This window comes from Drosophila hydei, unplaced genomic scaffold (assembly GCF_003285905.1).
Source record: "Drosophila hydei strain 15085-1641.00,03,60 unplaced genomic scaffold, DhydRS2 tig00000149-arrow-pilon, whole genome shotgun sequence".
NCBI lineage: Eukaryota > Metazoa > Arthropoda > Insecta > Diptera > Drosophilidae > Drosophila > Drosophila hydei.
Window position 1 is genome coordinate 6,856,357 of NW_022045678.1, and position 22,441 is coordinate 6,878,797.

Here is a 22,441-nt window from a genome sequence, read left to right on the forward strand (position 1 = left end):
GTTCCATTTCTTGCTACGTGCTTTTGCCTATTGCCCAAACGTTCTGTTCAATAATTGTAATATATAAATTAATTAAAGCTGGTTCACATATTGGCTACATCATAACAAATTAAAATTTTATAATATATGTATGAAATGCTACTTTTTACGATATAGTTTAAAAACGGAGTTTCAATATTCTATTTAATCTACATTACAATGCGAATAATTATAAGTAATTTGAAAATACAGAAATAAATTGATGTCTTTAGCTTTTATATTTTCTGAGATGGAGTGACTAACAGACGGACAAACAGACATACGAATGGCTAAATCTAATAAGCAGTATTATTCAAGAATATATATATTAATCAAGTCTGCCGCGCGTCCTTCTGTGTGTTACATACGCTTTCTCAAATCCATTATATTCTTATTTTTAATGAATTCGGGGTATAACAACCTGAATTTAACCGAGCCAAAAAATACTCTATACTGGTACCTCATAAAAGATTGACCATTAAACTTACTTATCTACTTTCACATTTTCGCATGGACAATTATCCATTTCAGCTATTAATAAACTATTTTGAGCTACAAATAGATAGTTACTACTTATTTTTAGCAAGAATACCATTTTTTATCGATTTCGATGTTACGGTTTCAATATTAAGTTTCTTGTGAATATGAACGTAGCTTTAATGGTTAATCCAATTTATTGATTGTTAATAATGAGTGAAATTTGTTATTATGTTAAAATGGGTCATTGTAACTATAGTGGAAACGCACAATTTGTGTGCAAATATTAATATATTGAATAATCGAGAGCTGCTTTGAGCAATTTAAAGAAAATATCGATATGTTATCCGATTTCTTAAACACCATAGGTTTTTTAGGTTCAAATCGTTGTACATCCCTATAATTCATAAGCTTAATAATTCTCCAGTTTTATTCCGCAGAAGTAAAAGACCGAAGTTAATAATAATGGTAAGAAAAAATTATAAAAAGTGCTTAAATTGTAATGTTATATTACTACCTACATTAGTAACTAATTTTCAGTACTATTTGTAAATATTTTAAAAGAAATTAGCAATTATTAATTATCGTGTCATACAGACGGACAAACAGATAACATTCAAATGACCTTATCAGTTTATTGTACATTTGATTGAAAAATACCAAAAAAGTATAAGTTTTTACATATAGATGCATTTATAGTAGTCTCTCTAAGAATCTTTTCCTAACTGCCGCCTGCAGTAGTTGCCAATGTCTTATTGATTTACACGTTAGCACCGTTTTCCATGAAGCTTATCACACACGTACATAAAGTAATGCATATTTCTATATATATTTTAATTATTAGCGTTTTATGTTTATTCCAGCCCTAAGACATAGTAATTACAAAACGAAAACTCGGTGTCATGAAATTCCATGAATTCCACACTAGTTTATCCGAATCGATGTAACATATACATATATACAGAAATCTTAATATTCTTACCTAACCCACACGCAATCACAATCACAATCTCTTCAAGCTTCACGAACTTTGGACAGTATTATTAATTTCCTTCCCCGGCAATGAAAAGATAATTCGTTGACATTGATGTCAAATCATTAATAAGTTTCTGGATTCAAATGAATTTTACATTCATATTGGCAGATTAAAGTAAAAGTTATATTCACAGATAAAAACTTAAAGAATTGTATATAAATATATGACACTTTTCTAGGCAACCAAAAGTTTTAAATGAACTCAATGTCTTTAGGTTTAAGCGAAATTATTTGTGTTGTACTCACTTGCGAACATACTGATTGATTTTTGCTTTGCTATGAGCAGTTAGTTGTTGAATAATTTCTTATACTCATTCATGAAGTTAAAGAGTAGACATGAATTTTGGCCGATGTCCGTAATTCTGTTCGTATAAAAAAGCAAACCATATTGTCACTATTGAAGCTAGGAGTTTGGAGTAATTATTCGTTTGTGCCGGCATCTGATAATGTAAAGGGTATATCATTATCATTAAAAGTACAAGAGACTTGAAATTTGTAAGAAAAGCTCGTTATCAACCCAAAAACTAAAAGATATATATTGGATACAATATTTTTTTATTTTCATTTTGTATGTATATAATTAGTATTTAGTAATATGTAGTTATAGGACAAATTGAATGTTTAAATTGAGGTAGTGAAATATATAAAATTTCCCTAAAAAGAATAGGTGCCAACTTACAGAAACCGAATAAGTAAATCGTTTTTAGTAAAATATCGGTTTGTTATGATTGGGGTACTAAAAATACTAAACATCTAATTTGTATATATGTTTTTAAAAATTTTTAATAGGCTGAACCAATCCGCGTTGTTGTTACTGGAGCTGCTGGTCAAATAGCTTACTCCTTGCTTTATATGATTGCCAGGGGAGAAGTTTTTGGAAAAGATCAACCGCTTATTTTGCATCTGCTTGATATTCCGCCAATGGTTGGAGTTCTAGAGGGTGTCGTTATGGAGCTTTCTGATTGTGCATTGCCTTTGTTGCGCAAAGTTGTGCCCACAACGGACCCGCTGGAAGGATTTAAAGATGTTTCCGCAGCGTTTCTTGTAGGCGCAATGCCCCGAAAAGAGGGAATGGAACGCAAAGATTTGTTGTCTGCCAACGTTAAAATATTTAAAGTGCAAGGCGAAGCTCTCGACAAGGTTGCAAAGAAGGATGTAAAAGTTCTGGTTGTTGGAAACCCAGCTAATACCAATGCCCTAGTTTGTGCCAACTACGCTCCATCGATTCCACGCGAAAACTTCTCGGCAATGACACGGTTAGATCAAAATCGCGCAGCAGCACAGATCGCATCGAAACTAGGCGTCCCGATTTCTAACGTTAAAAATTTAATTATATGGGGTAATCATTCTTCTACACAATATCCAGATGCAAGCCATGGAAAAATTCTTATTAATAACGAATGGAAAGATGTTGTTGATGCAGTTGGAGATAATGCATATTTGGAAGGTCCATTTGTTGAGACTGTTCAGAAACGTGGTGCAGCAGTTATCGGCGCACGTAAAATGTCGTCAGCCATGTCGGCAGCAAAGGCTGCCTGCGACCATATGCACGATTGGTGGAATGGCACTGCACCAGGAAAATTTGTTTCAATGGGTGTGTTTTCCGATGGAAGCTATGGTTCGCCAAAAGACGTTGTGTTTTCATTTCCTGTTGAGATCAAAAACAAGCAATGGAAAATAGTTGAAAACCTGGGTTTGAGCACTTTTGGTAGGTCCAAGCTGGATTTGACTGGCAAGGAGTTGGAAGAAGAGAAAAATGAAGCAATGTCTGTGTTGGATTCAAATTGACTAACCGGCGCAGGGGACTCAAAACTGTAAAGAACACTTGAATCAATTACACTGTTTTTGGGTTAATCTCAATGGACAACCATATTTTTTTCGTGTTACGCATTTATAAAATGTTAATACAATGTTTGTAAATAATATATATTAAAAATATTCTTTGCTATGTAAAAATAATCCAATACTTTTTATTGAATGCCTTTTGGCTTTCTAATATTTTTATGTAATATCGATTTACGGATTTAAGACGATTTAAAGAAGGCAAACACATTTTATGAGATAAAATTAAATTTCGACTTCTGAAGCCTATTAAAAGGAGAATTCATGTTGCAAGTTGTAATATTACAAGTTCAAAGATATATTATTTAGATCCACAGCACAGGATAACTAACGCTCTTCATCAGTCTGTATGCCTAGATCTCGGATTTATAAGAGTTCCAATGACTATACAGGTTGATCCTCAGTCGATACCCTTTCCTATCAAGCCTCAAATTTAGCAATTAATTTTTACATAAAAAGTACCCATAACGAATACGAAGAACGACTTGCATTACTGAGTTGTTGACGTATAAAGAAAGTTTATATTAAGTTTGGAAATACTGCCAATAAAGCTGATTTTTTGCTTGAAATAACAGATGATTGTAAAAATGCCTAAGGTAGGTAAATACATTGTTAACAGAGGTAACGGCGTACATATGGCTTCAAATACTTTTAGAGTAAATTCATAGGGATGTTTAATAATAAAATCTTTAAAATGTTTGAATGTGGAGATAAGGGACTGGATTCCATAGTGTGAATCCAATACACTTACTATTCTTATTACGGTTATGTATCATAAATAATGTAGCACATTTCCTTTACCTGTGAAAATCGCAAAACTCAACATATTGAAAAATTTAACCGTCCTCGTAAAAGTAAACTGCAAGGATAAACAATACTACTGTTGATAAAGAACTTGCCCGAACTATCATTCCATTCCAAAAACAACTAAAAAATAGAATATACAGAAACAGATTTTTTCATTCTGTGAGTGGCGCATTGCCGAATATTTTTTGAACTACCATAATTGAAAAGTTCTTTCAAAGTAGGTTTTTAAAAAGGAATAATTTTTTATTTACCGAATTACGACAGCTTGGATGTTGTGTTTTAATTTTCGTACTGTCTGTTAATTAGTTGAAGTCGTTAAGACTTGTACATTTTAGTTCAATTAACAACCTATGATAAATGATAAGCTATTAGACCAAACATATATATCTCTATCCTCCGGAACTGTGACTTGCATATGAACTATTCATTTGCATTCACACGACATACTTTACACGAGCCAGCTAATAATCTGATTTAAACCGACTTGCAAAGTAAATTAATGGCATTAACGGCCAGAATAGAATTTTTTCTTAAACCTTATAACTAAACTCTTTTACAATTATAATTTAGGAATACATTTTAAATATTGAAAAACAAACTTACAATGTTCTTATCGATATCATAAATTTATTTACCTGAAATACTCACCATTCCACTACGATTCTTTCAGACCATTCAAAGTATCGATATATCTGACGCAAAATCAATTTAAATTACTTAAATGTTTTAAATAATGATCGAATTTAAAGCATTAGAATGCTCCCCTAAATTGATGTCTGAATAGCAAAAATTATTTTCAGTATTTAGTATTTATTAATTAAGTATTTTTTTGGTTTTTGTCAACGGCCCCATTCATCCATTATGGTTTTTTAGATGTCCACACAACGAAATCAATTGTGATATTAAAGAAAATATTGTTTCTTCAGAAAAAAATCATGGATTCGGTTGAAAATAATGACGCCAACCGTGACGAATTAATTATACAACAGCAGCGAGAAATTGAAAAAGAGGTAATAGTTGTAATAAATCTAAATAATAATAATACAATTTTTTTGTTTTTAGATTAGCGACTCAACACCTCTGGTCAGTGAGCAATTGCCGCTTAATTGTTTACAAGCCGAATATAATGGTGATGAGGTCTTTACAGATAAGATACAGGAACTATTTAAAAAATATAAATTTATTCGGCGTACTCGTCCCGATGGTAATTGTTTTTTCAGAGCATTTGCCTATTCGTATTTGGAATATTTAATCACCAATAACAGTGATTATCAGGAATTCCAAAAACTTGCCGAAGCTTCGAAAGACAAGCTTGTAGAGCTCGGTTTTCCAAGTTTTACACTAGAAGACTTCCATGAAACTGTAAGTTAATTATCTGTTAGACAATTCGTAATTATAATAATTTAGTTGTTTATTCTTTTCATGTCAGTTTATGGATGTAATCAAGCGTGTTTGTCCCAGCCATTCGGAAACAACTGAAAAAGTTAAAAACGAATTGCATGCACTATTTAACGATCAAGGGTATTCCGACTATGTAGTTGTTTATTTACGTCTCATAACGTCTGGGAAACTTCAGGAAGATGCTGACTTCTATCAGCATTTTATTGAAGGCGATTTTTCAATTGAAGAATTTCGTCACCAAGAAGTCGAACCCATGTACAAGGAATCAGACCACATACATATCATCGCGTTGTGTACAGCATTGGGAGTTGGTGTGCGAGTTGAGTACCTAGATAGGGGCGAAGGAGAACAAGTTAAAGCCCATGATTTCCCTGAAGGATCAGATCCAAAAGTGTATCTTATATATAGACCGGGACACTATGATATATTATATCCTAACTGAAGTTGACATGGAAAACTATGCCCAATACAAATACATATTTTCCCATGCTCATCAATAAGCAACTATAGTGCATAATACCGTTTTAGACTTTAGTCAACTAAGTCAAATAAGAAATATAATATTCTCAAACCATTATTGCGACAATTTTTATTTTGATAATTTTGTACATACATATGAACTTTAAGATTGGTTTCTTAGATGACTTGCAAATCTATAATTAATAAATTTTTTTTAATTGTCGACGGAAATTATCTTTATATATGTAAGTACATACGATTAATGAGATAATGTTGGTGAAACAATCTACTTGTCTGTTAAAAATAGCCAACAACTTTTCTGTAAAGGAGCATAGTGCGATTTATGAATTTAGACTACCGACCAAACTTCCTAGCAGTGTTGTAATTGACAGTGGACAATTTTTTCAGAAGGCTATCCACGTCTGCTTTATACGGTGGCTTTCTGTTAATTACTTCAGGCTTACCCAATTGACAAGTTATGACATTTTTTAATTTTAGCCAGTGGGCCTTGCGTTCCTTATTCTCCCTTTGCTGATGGCCTTTGAAAATACATCTTTCACGACGTATTGCTTGTTGTTGACATGAAAACGATGTTAAGAATTGCAAAAATCCTATACAAATTCCCAGAAAATATATAGAGAAGTTACGCATGTATATCTACGCCTATTTAGGTAAGAATCCTGTGTTATATATGCTATAGACCGACTTTTTCTAAAAATTGGCCAAAAATGATATTTCCATGCCTACCTGGCAACCCTGGAAGGGCGGTATATTTACATATGCATATGTATTTCATTGAAAGTATTTGGACGCTGATTTCTTGATTATTGTATAACATTAGTCTCAAGTCAAGGATTTGTTATCCTTGTACAACTTTGTTTCTTAACGAAGATTACAGTCAAGCGCCCACTCTAATGAAGTTATTCTATTCCTTATATTTCATATTTCATCATATTTATGCTTATTCTCCGTTCCCTGCTCTCTCAAATATATGCATATATATATATATATATATATATATATATATATATATATATATATATATATATATATATATATATGTATAAATATATATACATACATACCTGGTACTTTTTAAGTTTTCTATATATATCAATATATCAATTGATTTTCGACTTTTTAATTTGACACGGATTAGTAAATGTGCAGGAGAACGAGATTGGCTAGCAGCTATCAAAGTGGTTAAACAATAGTAGGAAATTATAGTACTCGTGAGATATCAATTCTAAAGAGTTGTATTTAAAAAGCTTTAGCAGGCAGGTAACTTACCAAAATCCAAAAAAAAGTACTGGCCCAAGGGTCTTTGCTAGCTTTGTTTTTAGTCATGTTCGAGATTCGCATATATGTATATTGTTTAGAAGAAAAAAACACTGCTACTTATAATTCGGATTCTATATGAACTGTCTAGATTACAAAATGCGGAGTTGCCATGGTAAATAATGAATACCTGGTTGTCAAGATTTTAAAAGCGCTTTTGCATTCAGCACTATATTATTGTTGTTTGTAATATATGAAAAGACCCATTTTAATACGGAGTTTACACTGCTTTGATTGAGGGAAAAGAACAGCTTCTCTATTGAGATTATTCTAACAGCAGATATTTTAATTCATTAAAGGATGAGAGATTTTCTTTAAATATTTTGCGATCGCCCGATTGTCTAAATATATCTATACGTAAAAGTAAACTAATGTTTAAATTCTTGAAGAAAACGCCTATGGACAAGGCTTAATGCTGGATAAACAGCTAATAGGTGACTGCATCGCCACAAGAGGACACAACTCAGTTCTTTTAAACACAGACATGGGTTAAAACACAAGAGGGATATGGTATAATTTTGGATTGGAGTTTTTCTATGAACTCGATCTGAAAATGGTTTCTATTGAATATATTTTTGCACTTTGTTATGTGATATCGGCGAAATAGGAGGAAATAATTAATTACAAATCAATTTAAAGACGTAATTCTTTCTCCATTATTAGTATTATAGATCTTAATATTATAATTAGATTGTATGCGTATGCACAGTTGATAAAGCTTAGATTTAATCTATTGACACTCATTCAAATATTTTGTTTATATACAAGTAAATAACACACAGATGGCATTCTTTAAGCTTGAAGTAAATTAAATATAATTTTGGCAGTGCCAAATTCTTAAATATACATCATTTCAGCCATCGAGGACATCTTCTTAGGAATATGCACCATGGTGTCGAAATAACTAGCCAACTCCACTATGGTGATATCGTCGCAATTTCTCGGGCTTACTCCATTGTTGCCTGCTTCCTGGGAACATGAAAGTTTGGAACTGGAAGTAGACCTGGAACTGGCCATGGAGGTAATCCTGCCAAGACCACGATGTTTAACTGCCTGGTCATCTCCATTATTATCGCCATTTCTGTGAAGTTTTTTTTGAGGCCCTGTCCCTCGTTGCTGACATGTTATGAAGTTTTTTGACATATGCAAGTTGTTGTCCAACGGGTGCTTCTTAGATTGAGATTCATCCAGCAATATATTGCATTCGCTGATTAGATCCCGAAAACTACAAATTCCAATTATACTTGACTTAATGTTTATATTAATTCGCGGCTTGTGACAATTTACGCGATTTCTTTCGTCTAGATTTAATGGAATCGAGCGACGAATACGGGTACCAAAACCACCTTTCGTATATAGATTGTCATGCGCGATTCGTAGTACAGGTTCACGTAGCAGATTTCTTTTCGATACTGTAATATTGCTTCGTTTCAATTGAATTTTATTCACTCGTAAAGGATTAACGCAAATTTCAAAATTATCTGAAGCAGAAGGAACTGAAGTATTCAATTGCTTATCGAAATCATCAACGTTGCTCTCTGATCTTCGACGTATTCGGCGCATCTTACAATGAATTATTTGCTTTGTATTTTGTATGGGTGCCACAATTGTTTCAGTGCTGGATGTAATGCTGGGACTATAAAATGGATTTTTGTCACATAATCTGATGTGTTCCCTTTTTGGTGTTATTTTCAGTTTGTCTAAATCAGCTGGCAACTCCTCTGTAGACATTTTTTCATTCTTAGCTTCACATAAAATGTTATAAAGAATTTATGATGTATTGTGTGCAGTATGAATATCGAATTCAATTGCGTTATAATTTTTGAATGACTTTTAATTTTAGCATATAGCTATTAGTCTAATATTTACAATTTTTGTATCAGTATTGATAAACGTACAGAATTGACAGAAATATATTGTGTAAGTCGTTCTCACTGACTAGCATCAGCATTTAAATGCACGTTTAACAATCGGAAATTTATCACAAAATAAAAATTATTCAAACTTATTTTTACAAAATATACGAGTAATATTCCAAATATAATTATTATTGAAAATGAAGGAAAAAACTTTAAAATTTATTTGCATTATAACTAATGCAGTTTTCAAAAAATAAAAAAGTTGATAAATTCATAAACATATTCATATTTTTACTCAGTAAAAACGAAACTGAGTAAAAATATGAAACGAACTTGTAGGTGCTGTTGGCTGTTAAAATTAATTGCTTGTTTTGATTTAGTTTCGAAATAAAATTACATTTAGTTTGAAAATAAATTACATTTTTGTATTGCTGATTTTGATTACAATATAAATGTTTGAGTAGTATCTCTTTTATATTCTCTTTAAAACTTTCTAGTAATCTGCCTCAAAAGTTTGAATTAACATAAGTGAAGTTCAAAGCGAAGTTCATATTCAGTCGAAAACACAACTTTACTCAATACTACATTGGCCTGCAGTTAATTCTTATCCAATCGTCATTCATCATCATCATCATCTGAGAGATTGCAGATCTACCTCTAATATAGTTAGTGTACTACTTGACAATTGAAGCGCCACAATCAATCGTATTAAAATTGGCAATCATTAAACATATCTTTATCTATTGCAGCAAATAAAGATCTATACATTCTTTGTCTCAAGCGTATATATCCCAGTTTGTCTGGTGTCGTATTTAGATATCTAATACATATTGCTAACAATAGTTACAAATTTGGAAAACTAAATTGCAAACTCCCTGAACAGAAGATGACGAAGTCAATCTTGATTAGAAGTCGCAGATTTCTGTCTATTAAACACGTATTACTGAAATTGTCGCACAACCAACAAAGCTAAATATTTGCAAAATTTAAATTGCCTTTCAAAGGCAATAATCCAAGATTTTGGCGACAATGCCACCCTCTTGACTAAGTGAAACACGAATGAGGCCTTTTCGAATACGTCCGGGGTAATGATCATCCTCGGTTACTGCTGTTCTCGTTATCTGTGGTGAACGCTGGCCTCAAACATTCTATGAGCCCAGCGACTGATGCTCCGACGATGTGAGATGGGCGATCTGTCACTTCTTTAGTACAAATACGCTGTGGTTGCTATGGTGGCCGAAGTTTTTGGGCGAATACAAAGCAAAAAACATGAATTATCAAGTCATTATAGAATTCGTTTGCTAACCTCAATCAAATACCATGTACGATTTCATTGCAGCAAGTACTGAGGCCGAGCAACAGCACTTTAAAGCTGCTTTGAAAGGCATTTTAACTATGTCCATATGAATATGATCGAGCCCAGAATCCAGGGTTCTTCTCATGGTACGTTGAAAAGTTGTGAAGCAAAGATCGCTTAGAGCAAGCTTTCTATCTGCAAAGCCTTCAACACCTATGATTTGTGCTCGCTTACTAGGCCTGATAAATTATTCGTCTTCGCTTCTTAGATTCGCTTGAAGTTAATACCGTATATATGGTTTACGATTGCGACATGACGCTTAGATGACGAAAATGTCGGGGAGAAGTTTAGAATATCTCTATTATTAGTACTGTACTTTGTTTTAGACTGGATCAATCTGAGGAAGTGGCATAAAAATTTTTCCTGTAGACAGCCAAAATTGCATTTGTGATAAAAGCACTCTCGCGTTTGCTGTCGAGGTCGGTATCGATCTTTCCATCATTGATTTTCATCATGATATTTTTCACCTGAGTTCCTTCTGAGTTCGGCCGTAAGTTGCGTAAGCGGATTAACTTCGTTGATCTTGTTTCCCCCGACGTCCAATATCATCCTTCTTACACAACTTCAGCAGATGGTGTGTGGACTAGCGCCTTGCTTCCAGGATCGGGAGCCAACGCCTTTCATGTGGTTTAACGGAAAGCATTAACCCTGCAGTTTCGACAACTTGTAGAATATGTTGCAACTTCCGCTTTATTACTGTGCTGTGGAGTCAGCACGATATTCTCTACCGCTGTCACTATCTTGACTTCAGGTTGATAGTGACGAGGTCAAACGTGTCGAGATCAATTTTCGGCTAAAATGTGGCATACGTATTTTGAGTTTGAACTGGACTCGAATGAATCCAGAAGATTGATTCCGCCCGCATTTCCCGCAACCCGCAAGGGAAGTGAGTGTCATATTCTTCCTGACACCCTGCGTAATCGCTTAACCTGAGCCGTCGATGACATTTCGTGGTAATCGTTATTGCTGCTGGTAATAAAAATTATATAATATGAAGCGTCAAGCTCTTATAGGTCATCTTATAGGACACCTCGATCTTCTGATCAAGAATATATATACTTTACGGGGTCAGCCACGCCTTCTTCTGCTAGTTTATATTAACATTTAATCAAACCCATTGTACCCTGCTCTCTCATTATCAATGGGTCCAGGGTACTAAAAAATTAGATTCAGAGTATGTTGATGAATATATGTCAGTTGCGTTAATTTATTTAGGATTTCATTTTCAAAATTTTGATTGGGGCAGAGGCTTTACTGTGCGACGGCATCGATGTGATTCGATTCGATTCATCTCAGAACCCCACAATGATCTTACAAGGCATAAAGCCAGATAATTTTCAATGGGATTAGAGTCTACCGGAGCTCTTGAAAACGCCTTTAACTGTATTTTGTGAGGGCTCTCATGTTCGTCCATTAAAATTTCCTCATTATCTGGACATAATATAACACGATATTCGAATTAGTGTTCAGACTACGCCGTAGTCACTGGAATCTACAGGAATTTACATTAAACAACTTAACAGTTATAAAGCATAAACGATTTCTAATTTAATTTCGGTCTACACAAGACCTAGTATGTTTACTCATAGATTTGATGTTTATGTAAAATGGTTTTATTTTTTCCATCCGTGAAGAGTATTTCAAATACTTGAAGCTTGCGCTAAGGCAAATAAGCATTCCATTATTGTCCTGTAAAAATTTCATTAAGAAAATCTATCAAGAAAACTTTTGTAATAATTAAAAGCTATAATAAAGCAAATACTGCAGCCCAAGCCCAAGCGTAGCCGCTACGTAAGCTGCGCAATAAGAAGAGCGCGTGCTTATGTGTGCTTTTGTTTCTATGTATATATGCATGTATTGTTTGTCATGTATGTATAAAATAACAATAATTGGGATATCACCGCTTTGTAGGGTTCATGGCATTTCCTAATCGAGTCTCGAATAGAGTACTCTTTCATGTTTGGGAATAAGGGCGCTGATTCATTTGAGTATTTATGCATGAGATATAATAGTTTTGTTAAAATTCTCGAAAATGTGACCCGATCAACTATCAATTGAATCGATTTAGTCCTTCCCATTTTCACGTCTTTATAAATGAGAGCACAGGTACAATTTTATTTTAATTCATATTTCTGACTTTGGATTGATGCTTCATGTTCCATGTGTTAAATTGAAATCCATTAAATCAATCAAAATTTCCGACGAAAGCATACTTCTGGTAATTTTTCAATACTTGTGCAATTGAGATGAAATTCGGAAAATAGCGTAAGATGGTTCTCTTGAATGAGATGTTTGCTAAAATCCTTTCATATTCCATATTTCATATTAATTGTTAGTCCTTGTAAATAGGAATTCAGAACGCTTTTGTGAAAATTTATGAAACGCAGAACGAGGCGTGGCACACCCATGAAGTATACATCAAGTAAGAAATATAAGCTGAAGTGGTCGAGCTCTGTTACATTTTTCACACTATTGGAACTAGCTACTCAAAAGTTTGGAATATAAACTCGGGGGTACGATAATCATTTAAAGATATAGATTCTTTATTTGCACCCATAGGAGGTGACTATTCGGGTACTATTATTACTATTCTTAATTTTTGGAGATTCAGTGCCAAAATTTGAGTTACGTTACTGATGATGTAAGGATATGTCCTTTCCTACAGAGAGCACGGCAAATCGGGAAAAACTGTGTCAAAATAGCTTTGCATTTAGAAACTCAAAATTGAACGATTAAGTTGCTGTTGACTCACTTTACTGATTTTAGAGTACCAAAAAAAGAATAAATAAAATAAATCGAAATAGAGCTTATTTCATCTGTTATTTAGAACTTCTTGTTTCGTACTATGACTAACATTAACAATTTAAAAAAGCTATGTTTTCTTGAGAAATTTCAATCAATTAGTATATTTATTAGTTATTATGTATTTCTTAGAAGCTTATGAAAAAGACTTAAATATTTGTTATTTAGTTCATCAAGTATTTTTAAATGACGGCTGTGATATAGACGATTCCAATCGGGCAGCATTTTGAAAAGGCATTGGCTGCACCTGAAGAAATTCAATAGGAAATGAAAATGGTATTTCTTGTAATTTATTGGCAAATGTTTGTGGAGTTAGTTCAAATGATGTCTCATTATAGGCCACAAGCAGATTATATGGAGTCTTCGATTCATGGAATTTGATCGGAAGGAATGAACTTTCGGCTGTTGATTGTTCGATTAGTCCATCCGGATTCGCATGGTGTTGATCTTTTGCTTCATTATAAGTATGATATTGAGGTTTCCTCGGGAATTCCATTTCCTTGGAAGGGCTGAGTTTATGGTTATAATTATAACTTTCGGATAAATGAACAGGATCGTTAGACGTTTCTTCATAATGTGTATTATACTTTGGTGTAATATTCTGATCAAAATGTTTATAATGTGCTTGTTCATATTTATATGGTTCCTGGGATTTAATATATACTGGTACCTTACGTTCAACCTCTATAGTATATGGTACCGGAATTTTCTTTTCAACAGTTACAGGCACTTTAATTTCAACTGGATAGGGAACTGTTTTTAGTACTGGATACGGTTTGGGCACATGCACAATTTTTTCCATAATTTTCTCAACTACGTAAGGTTTTGGAATATGAACGGGTTTTGGAACTCGAACAATCTTTTCAATAACCTTTTCAACAGGAACATGTATTATTTTTTCAACAGTCACATTTACAATTTTCGGAACTTGAACAATTTTTTCCACTATTTTCTCTATCGGAATATGCACAATTTTTTCTACGGCATACGGTTTAGGTACAGTTTTTATAACTTCTTTAATATGATTATGATGATGGTGGTGATGATGATGTTTTACTTTTATTTTAATCGGCATATTTTCTTTCTTCTCCTCACTGATTTCTACTCCACCAACTACTTCATCATTGTTTTCGTATCGGTTAGACGCCTGGTGATCTGAGTCTTGATCGCTAGGCTCATTTATATGCTCATGAATTTCTTCAAAAGTTTCATATATCCTTACGTCTTTGTTGTTCTTAGGCTTAGTCAGTTGATTTGCAGATTTGGTGAATAGTACATTTTTTGCATGCCGGACTGATTGCCGTTTGTTTTTGGATCTACGTTTTCTGACATCATTGTAGCTGCGATTCAAAATGAATTGTGTTTCCAAATTTTCAATGTTCTGATTATCAGGATAAGTCTGTGAATGCTTCAAATGAGTATTCGTGGTATTTCGAATATTCACGGCATTTTTTTTATTTAGAATGGAGCTTACTTGTGTCTCTCCTGTATGCATAAATGATGAAATTAAAATAATTGAAAATGCACAAGAAATCTGAAATTTAAAAATGTTGTTTACAAGTTTTGCAAATTGATGATTTAATCTTACGCAAATAGTCATCATTAAGCAAAATATAAACTTTTTGCAGTTATACTCTTTTTATTAATTTGTGATGTTGATGCCAGCGATCTTCAGCAGCAATGAATGTTTGAAATATCGGATAAGGCATTTATAGACGCTACCAACTCACATGGCAAAACAGTTTGTACTCAGGTTAACTAACATAAAATAGTTTTTACACTAGTCTTTAATTTTAAAGACTAGCTATAAAAACACTAGTCAACAATTATTTTAAATCAAGCCTGATTAAACTCAAGCTAGCATATCTTATACGCAAAATTTTAAATTATGCCATTACAACTGTACATCACATTACAGAATAAGTAATTAGAATAAGTTGCATAAACATTTATTAAGAGATGTTTTATTTAATTAAGCGAATAAAATTTAGTTAATTCGAATCATAACAAAGCAGCTGGCTGCATTTCGGAGATCGGGGATTTCTGAATTTCCATTTGCTAAAAATCTTCGAAATAGTATAATTGGATTTTGGTTACTAAATTTCATCGTATATGCATTCAATGCTTTCTATTATCACTTTTTTATTTTATAAAGATCAATTTAAACACAATTTCTTATTTTGTATCACAGTGTAAGTAATATGAAAAAAGAAAATGTAGACCAGCTGAACCCTCTATGGTTCAAGTACAATACCAGAAAAGAGAAATACTTTATACGAATGAAAGCACTCGATCGCGTGTCTTATGTCTGTTTAACTCACTGGTAAAAGCATACAGATATACATAGGTTTTAGCTTACAACTTTTAACAAACATATCTACGGTTATTATAAGGAATTGATTTCCGAATACGGTATATTAACACGTACGTATGACTGTGTGTATCAAAGTAATTCGAGGGTAGATTCAGACATTGCGATTATTTTGCAGTAGAAAATTACGACAGCAATTGAATCCTCTATTGTACACGACATTTATTTAGCGTATCTTTCATTAAAAAACTACCCTCGTTTACAATTTAAACGTTACGATTGGTCGCATCTTCCGGATATACACATATCAACACTCAATTAAGACTGTGAAAAGTGAATGGAAGTTATACAATTCTTTCATTAGTTGACTGTCAATGTTTTGTTTCCTTGCTAGGAATATTACGTTCCAAGCGACTAATTATATTCTACCCATAATTTCTTCATACATTGAAACAGTAGACCCAATTAATATATATATTTTTGATCAGATCGACGAGCTTAGTCGATTTGGACTTGTCCGGGAGTCTCTCTGTCCGTTTTCCGTCTATCAACTCTTGAACTTAGAAGTGCTGGAGACTTGTGAATTTCAGTTATTTGATATAGCAAAATATTGCATTTAGTTTCATGTATATTTTATATTTAGTTATGCAAAACCAATGTTTTATTGCAATAGAGCATTATTTTGGGAGTTGAATATCATGGAAGTATTAAACCTTTTTGGGCTCAGTTATCGAAAAAAAGTAAAGTTCATACACGGAGTGGCAATTCACTATTTTAATTGACGATAAAGAAGAGCTAAGTTTTTATCTCGCTGACGTGTCCAGAATACGTATTGCAGATTAACATTAGCGTATGTTCATAGTTTTAGGTCGCTAATAAACTTTGGCGGAGTCCCTTTTAAAAATAATGTTGTCGTCCGTGCCAATAACTGCAGCTAACAAGAAGAAGAAAAATTATACTTTTCCTTCTTCACGTTAGCCTGCCTTAAGCTGGTGCTTCTAGCAGAATCGCTGCAAATCTCTGCCTCCGCATGGATTTACAAACTATTTTGTATTCATCAGTAGAAAAGCCTCACTCACCCAAATCAAGGCAGCTAAAGATGACTTAGTTAGTTTGATTGACAAGCTATAATGACATTTATCTGTGAACCTGATTCGAGAAGAGCTCGAAGAGGAATGAATGGGGCAATCCTATTGTTGACCAAAATATTTGCCATGGCGAGGCCAAATCATCGTTCTACGGACAGTGGTAATTGGGCTGCAGGTGGATCCTATGTAAAACCATGTGCAACTGGATCACGACAGGCCACCAAATCTTGAAAACATTTTAAACTTCATTTTAAGTATCTTAAATGTGTGTAAGTAAATATGTTTGTGACATATGCGAGCAAGTCAATATGATTTCCGCGTTGTTCGTCAACAATTGCAATCAGAAAATTATCGCAATCTATCAAGCCATCAAATTGAATTTAGAAAAGATATGAAGACATGACACAAATTACATGTTTAATGCATATTAAATTCATATATGCTCTTTATTTTCTTAAATTCAGCGCAAAATAGTTTTGTGTAGTATTTATTGTATTTATTAATTATGTGTGATAGTCGGGCACTGCCGACTGGAGAACTTTTATTTATTTTGTTGGTCTAAAAATATTAAACAATTCAACTAAAGCTTGAGATAATGGAGTCCCACGCAGTGACTTTTAGTAATGAAAGTTTGTTTAAATCCAATATAAGTATTAAAGATTTAACTGGAATTTTTTAAAAAGACTTCTTCATACACAACTCATTTATTATTTTGAAAATTTATTGTTGCACAGTTCATTGAACAAAATTGATACAAATTGTATTTTAAATGATTAATCGGTTAAGCTGTAAAGTATTTAGGATCAACTTGTCGCAAGGCAAGTTTTTGATCTATCCATGGTCGTAAATACGAAACCTTTGCATATACACCAGGTATATTCTCTTCACCACAACCTATACCCCACGCAACAATGCCAGCAGATTTAAATCGGTTTGGTTGACCTTTAATTGGGCACACTAAGGGTGAGCCACCATCGCCTTTACAGGTGTCCTTACCCTTTTCTCCTCCAGCACACATAAAGCTATCATGCAATATAAAATGCCTTCCAAGCCGTGTTTCGCGTAAATTGTTTTGGCATTGTACATTTTCAACGACAGGCAAGTCTATTTTTTTCAAAATAACTTGGTATTCGCCCTCCTTTCCAAATTTATTCTTTCCCCAACCCGTTGCGTAACAGCGGTCTAGCTCGAACTCCTCCCCTTTATTCGGTAGGCATATAGGTTGAATGTTCAATTTGAAGCTAAATGGGACTTCCAAGAAAAGTAGGGCAACATCATTATAAAGAGATCCCTTATTAAACTGTTCGTGATATATTATATCCTTCACATAACGATCCTCATGCGGAATTATTTCTACTTTCGTTTGCGTATCCCATTCACCAGCCCGCACTGAAATAAATATAAGATATTAAAATTGGTATAAGCTTAAGCTGTTCAGGTATTCTTACCGATGAGAGATTTTGCATCCTTGTTATGAACACAATGGGCCGCTGTCAGTATAACGTCTGGGGCTATTAAAGCGCCTCCACATTCATATAAGTTAAGTTGAGACTCTTCCCTTAAAATTGCAACCATCCACGGGAACTCTCCGAATTCCGCTTCTTGATCAATTGCTCCCGTTATTTTGAAGCCAATTCCGTTAGGGTTCTGGTATCCACAGCCCCGATCAATAGGTTCGACCGATATATCTGGTTTATCTCTCTAGTTAAAAAAAATATTAAATCAATTAAAAAACTAAACTCAGTTTGTTTTTGTCAGCAATAATAGGCTTTATGTCAAAATACCTTGTTGGGAATTTCGCAACATAGTTCCAAATAATTTGAGCAAGGTCCGTCAATTCGAATGTCTATTATATTTTCTCCACTAGTATTTATCGTATCGTTTGCACATAACCATCGAGGCACACATTCCTTCTGAATACCGCATGACTCATATTTGATTTGTGTAGGGGTCGAAGGTTGTGTAGGGGTCGAAGGCTGTAAAGGAGGTGTTGGTGTTCCTTGTGTGGAACTGTCTGTTTTAAAAATCTCCGAAATAAGATCGTCTAAAGTGGTATTGACGCCCAAACAGAAAGATGCCAAAAGCACTACTAGAAAACACTTAATTATCATCATTGGGGTGCCTAAAAGCAACAACAATGTAAGCATTAGATAAGTAAACATGTAAGAGGTCGGGATTGCCCGACTAGGATATACCCTAAACTCTGCGAAATGCACACACATATATTTCCCTTGTTTCATGATATTTCACAGTGCTATTTCGAAGAGTTTACGGTAAAAATAATTTTATTGTTAAAAAATTATATGTATAATATTCCGATCACCTGACATTCTATTTTAATTTTAAATAATTATTTTTTAAATCTGTTCATACACTGGGTAGATCGTCGAACTCATGTGTAAGTTTGAGTTATTTTTCAGATTCGTATATAGGTTAATTCATTCATTCAAATTGAAAAAAATGTTTTAGACTTAATATTAAACGTATATTAAACACTCATGAATATTAAATCATTAAATAATCGAGGAATCATTTATTATGAATTTTTTGGATTCCTCCTCAATTATATTTCTTCAAATGTGCAGTCGCTATACTCGTACTAATTTTAACGTATTTATGTAAATAGGTTGCTATTAAAATGTAAAAGTCGAAAGTAAAGTTTTTGTATACTACTCTTAACTCGCCGGTTTCCAATGGAAAATACTTTATATATACTGTGCAAATACACTAATTTTTGTGAATGTCTGTTCAATTGAGGGAGAGTATGTATTAAATGTTTTTTTAGTCTTAAAAATTCAGTTAATAACCCAATTTATAGAAAAGTTCCTTATCAATATGAATTGACCTATTGCTCACCTAAGCTCAGCTTTGCTTGAAGTAATAAGAAATAAGTAATGTCGAAGGTAATAAACCACACTTGATAAGGAACCGGTATTGTATTATTCTTCAGAAGATCCCCTTTTACTAACATATGTACATGTACGAATTATCATATGCATATTATATTCTTATATAACCGGGTATTGAATACTTTATGATGATACATACAAGCAATGATTAAATTAATTAAATAATTCCCAATCTATATATATATATATATATAATTATATTATAAAATTGATTTTTAACTGCCAAAAATGTCTCATCGTTGTTATACGTGTGTAAATACAGTTTATACAAACCGGTTTAACTTTCAAGTCCGCTTATACTCAAACTTACATATATTAGTATATATGTAAATGTCTACGGATGTTATAGGTGTACTTATGTATGTATGTTCATACACATGCAACCGCATCTTCGAATGCATGCACACACAGATAAATTTGTGTGTTCCGATGGACATACATAGTTAAGTATGTTAGTGTATAATTTGAATCATTGGATTCTTGTTTACAAACAGGGAGACAATAGTCTACTTGTGTATTTACATACATCCTAACATACATATATACACTTTTAATAGTAAATAGATATGTATATTTAGAGATGTTTATCTCAATTGTTTGAAAATTTTCAATTAAAATTGTAAACAATGAGAGTATAACACGATTGGTTTTTACAGGTTAGTATATTAAACACACTGAGACAAATATAAAAATTCTAAATAGTAAAATACGTACATGTGTATGAATATAGTGTTTATTAAATATATTCTCAGTTAGTTGTGTTACACTCAGAGTTTAAAACGAAACTGAGTCGCTTCTACATATGTATGTTGAAAATGAACTTGAAATATGAGCTTTTGATGACTTGATTGCGATTATCTCCAAAGAAGCTTTAAATTCAGGCAGAGTTCAGCGTGGAGAGACGCTATTTCACCCACGAGCTCTCGAGCGAAGCACTTTTGTATATACATAGATACATATCTACACAGCGCTAAGCATGGCAGCTAAGCGGGCAAACGCAATACCTTAAATTGAACACTTGAAATTATTTTGTGTAGAATTTAAAGAAAAATACAGCGGTTTTAATTTTTTAAATTTATATTAGTATTTACGAAAATAACCTCATGTATGTTTCATAATAAATAAAATATAACACTTTTTTGTAATGACTCCTAATCTATGATACTACAGCAATTGAAAAGTATTACACGCTTGGTTTATATGTAAGATAGTAAAATTCAGTATTATTTCTATACCCTTCAAATTTTGAAAATGGGACATGGGACTTGAAATTTTACACTTGGTCTTCCTTTAGCAAGCGCAGATCGAGTTTGTTTCAAACAATCGATAACTTGAACATGCATTTACACAAAAATATCTAACTTCATTTACTTAATCATGTTTATTTTAAACAATTTTGGTATATATTTAAAGTAAGCTCCAAATATAATAAAAGCGTTTAAATTGATATCCTGTTGAAAGTATTGCTACCACTCTATTTTTTTTTAATTTACTAAAATTTAATAAGTCCGTTAAGTAACGCAAAAGTTATTGAAGCAAGTCTTTTTAAGCATAAATTACATTGCTCTGCCACATATACACTTAAATGATATTAAGATTGAGTTGTACGTGGTTTGGGATTTTTCATTTCCCTAATAAATGTTCAAGTGACAGGGTATTAGAAGCGGTACAGTGACTTAGGTTTGAGTCGTGGCGAAAGCAAATATTTATTGAATAGTCGAGATGCGAGCTCATATCTTTTTTTGAATTTGCAATTTTAGTACTTTTATTAAGACACGCTTCCAATGCTATAGACACTATATCATTCTAAACAAAAAACTCGATAGACGTATTGCACACCTGTTCATCCCACAGTTCCTCCCTTTACAAAGAGGCTGATATTTATATTTGCATTATTATATTTTAAGTGCTCAAATTCTCAAACGATTGTAGTTATCTCAATCGATGAGCTCATACAGGAGAAAGGCCTTATCGGTCGGTTACTCCGTTTGCCTTTTTCAAACACTAGAATAGTATCATATTTATATATATATGGCATTAGAAGTACGATGGCTTCTAATCATAAATAATTTTCTAGGAGAGACGTATTTAGATACGTCTATTAGCAGTGTCCTATTAGCAGTTTTTCGAAACACTAGGGCCCATGCAGAAAGGCAGGTGGACTGCAATGAGGTCTGAGAGCATATCGGGTAGACAGCAAGGAAGACAATTCATAAATACAATTATTGAATTCGTAAACAAGTGCCGTATTTTAAGAATAACATTATTGGACACACAATAAAGATATCAAACCAAATGCTTAAAATTATATCTATGTCTAGATGAGATTTAAGGGTCTTGGTGCAATGGCAGAATATAGATATAATATTATTTATTTCTCCACATGTCACTCTGAATCGTAGGAATGACTAGGTAAGTACGTTTCCCACTTTATCAATCTTGTTAGAGTATTTTTAGAGTTAGAGTTTCTAACCATTATTTGAACCATCAATAAAAAAGTCTTCACAATCTCTGTAGTCTTTAAATGAAATGCTTAACTTGCATGTTATTTTTTAAAATCGAATGAAAATATCGATATTTATCGATCATAAGGAAATGTTGATTTATCTAAATGTATCAAATTATAATTATAATATAATTATAATATAATTCATAATGCATCAGGGGTTTCAAATATCGCTGCATTAGCTGCAATTTGTATACAGAAACTTATATATATATATATATGAATATATATA

General features: G+C 32.9%; 5 protein-coding genes and 1 long non-coding RNA gene across 6 annotated transcripts; 2 read left to right on the forward strand and 4 right to left on the reverse strand.

The window, feature by feature from the left end:
* Window positions 1–867: 867 nt before the first annotated feature.
* Window positions 868–3,419, forward strand: LOC111594730 (malate dehydrogenase, cytoplasmic). The gene is made up of 2 exons (XM_023308162.2): window positions 868–963; window positions 2,320–3,419. Exons 1-2 carry the CDS (start codon window positions 961–963, stop codon window positions 3,316–3,318), a joined length of 1,002 nt encoding a protein of 333 aa, XP_023163930.1. The 5' UTR covers window positions 868–960; the 3' UTR covers window positions 3,319–3,419.
* On the reverse strand, window positions 1,874–4,795 carry LOC111594732. Its single transcript, XR_002751144.1, has 3 exons — window positions 4,783–4,795; window positions 4,174–4,231; window positions 1,874–1,892 (listed from the first exon to the last, which is right to left on the reverse strand). It is a non-coding gene; the product is annotated as an uncharacterized LOC111594732 (long non-coding RNA).
* A 178-nt stretch (window positions 4,796–4,973) lies between these two features.
* LOC111594731 (ubiquitin thioesterase otubain-like) lies at window positions 4,974–6,149 on the forward strand. Its single transcript, XM_023308163.2, has 3 exons — window positions 4,974–5,189; window positions 5,242–5,541; window positions 5,609–6,149. The coding sequence occupies exons 1-3, from the start codon at window positions 5,115–5,117 to the stop codon at window positions 6,020–6,022; spliced, it is 789 nt and encodes a 262-aa protein (XP_023163931.1). The 5' UTR covers window positions 4,974–5,114; the 3' UTR covers window positions 6,023–6,149.
* A 1,916-nt stretch (window positions 6,150–8,065) lies between these two features.
* On the reverse strand, window positions 8,066–9,284 carry LOC111594701. Its single transcript, XM_023308122.2, has one exon. The coding sequence runs from the start codon at window positions 9,106–9,108 to the stop codon at window positions 8,215–8,217; it is 894 nt and encodes a 297-aa protein (XP_023163890.2). The 5' UTR covers window positions 9,109–9,284; the 3' UTR covers window positions 8,066–8,214.
* Window positions 9,285–13,567: 4,283 nt separating this feature from the next.
* LOC111594768 lies at window positions 13,568–14,458 on the reverse strand (the record flags this gene model as incomplete). Its single annotated transcript, XM_023308217.2, has 1 exon — window positions 13,568–14,458. A coding segment is annotated over one exon (891 nt), but the record flags the coding sequence as incomplete, so codon positions are not given.
* A 3,039-nt stretch (window positions 14,459–17,497) lies between these two features.
* Window positions 17,498–20,510, reverse strand: LOC111594664 (phenoloxidase-activating factor 2). The gene is made up of 4 exons (XM_023308066.1): window positions 20,418–20,510; window positions 18,579–18,916; window positions 18,243–18,495; window positions 17,498–18,183 (listed from the first exon to the last, which is right to left on the reverse strand). The coding sequence occupies exons 2-4, from the start codon at window positions 18,906–18,908 to the stop codon at window positions 17,576–17,578; spliced, it is 1,191 nt and encodes a 396-aa protein (XP_023163834.1). The 5' UTR covers window positions 18,909–18,916; window positions 20,418–20,510; the 3' UTR covers window positions 17,498–17,575.
* Window positions 20,511–22,441: the final 1,931 nt, after the last annotated feature.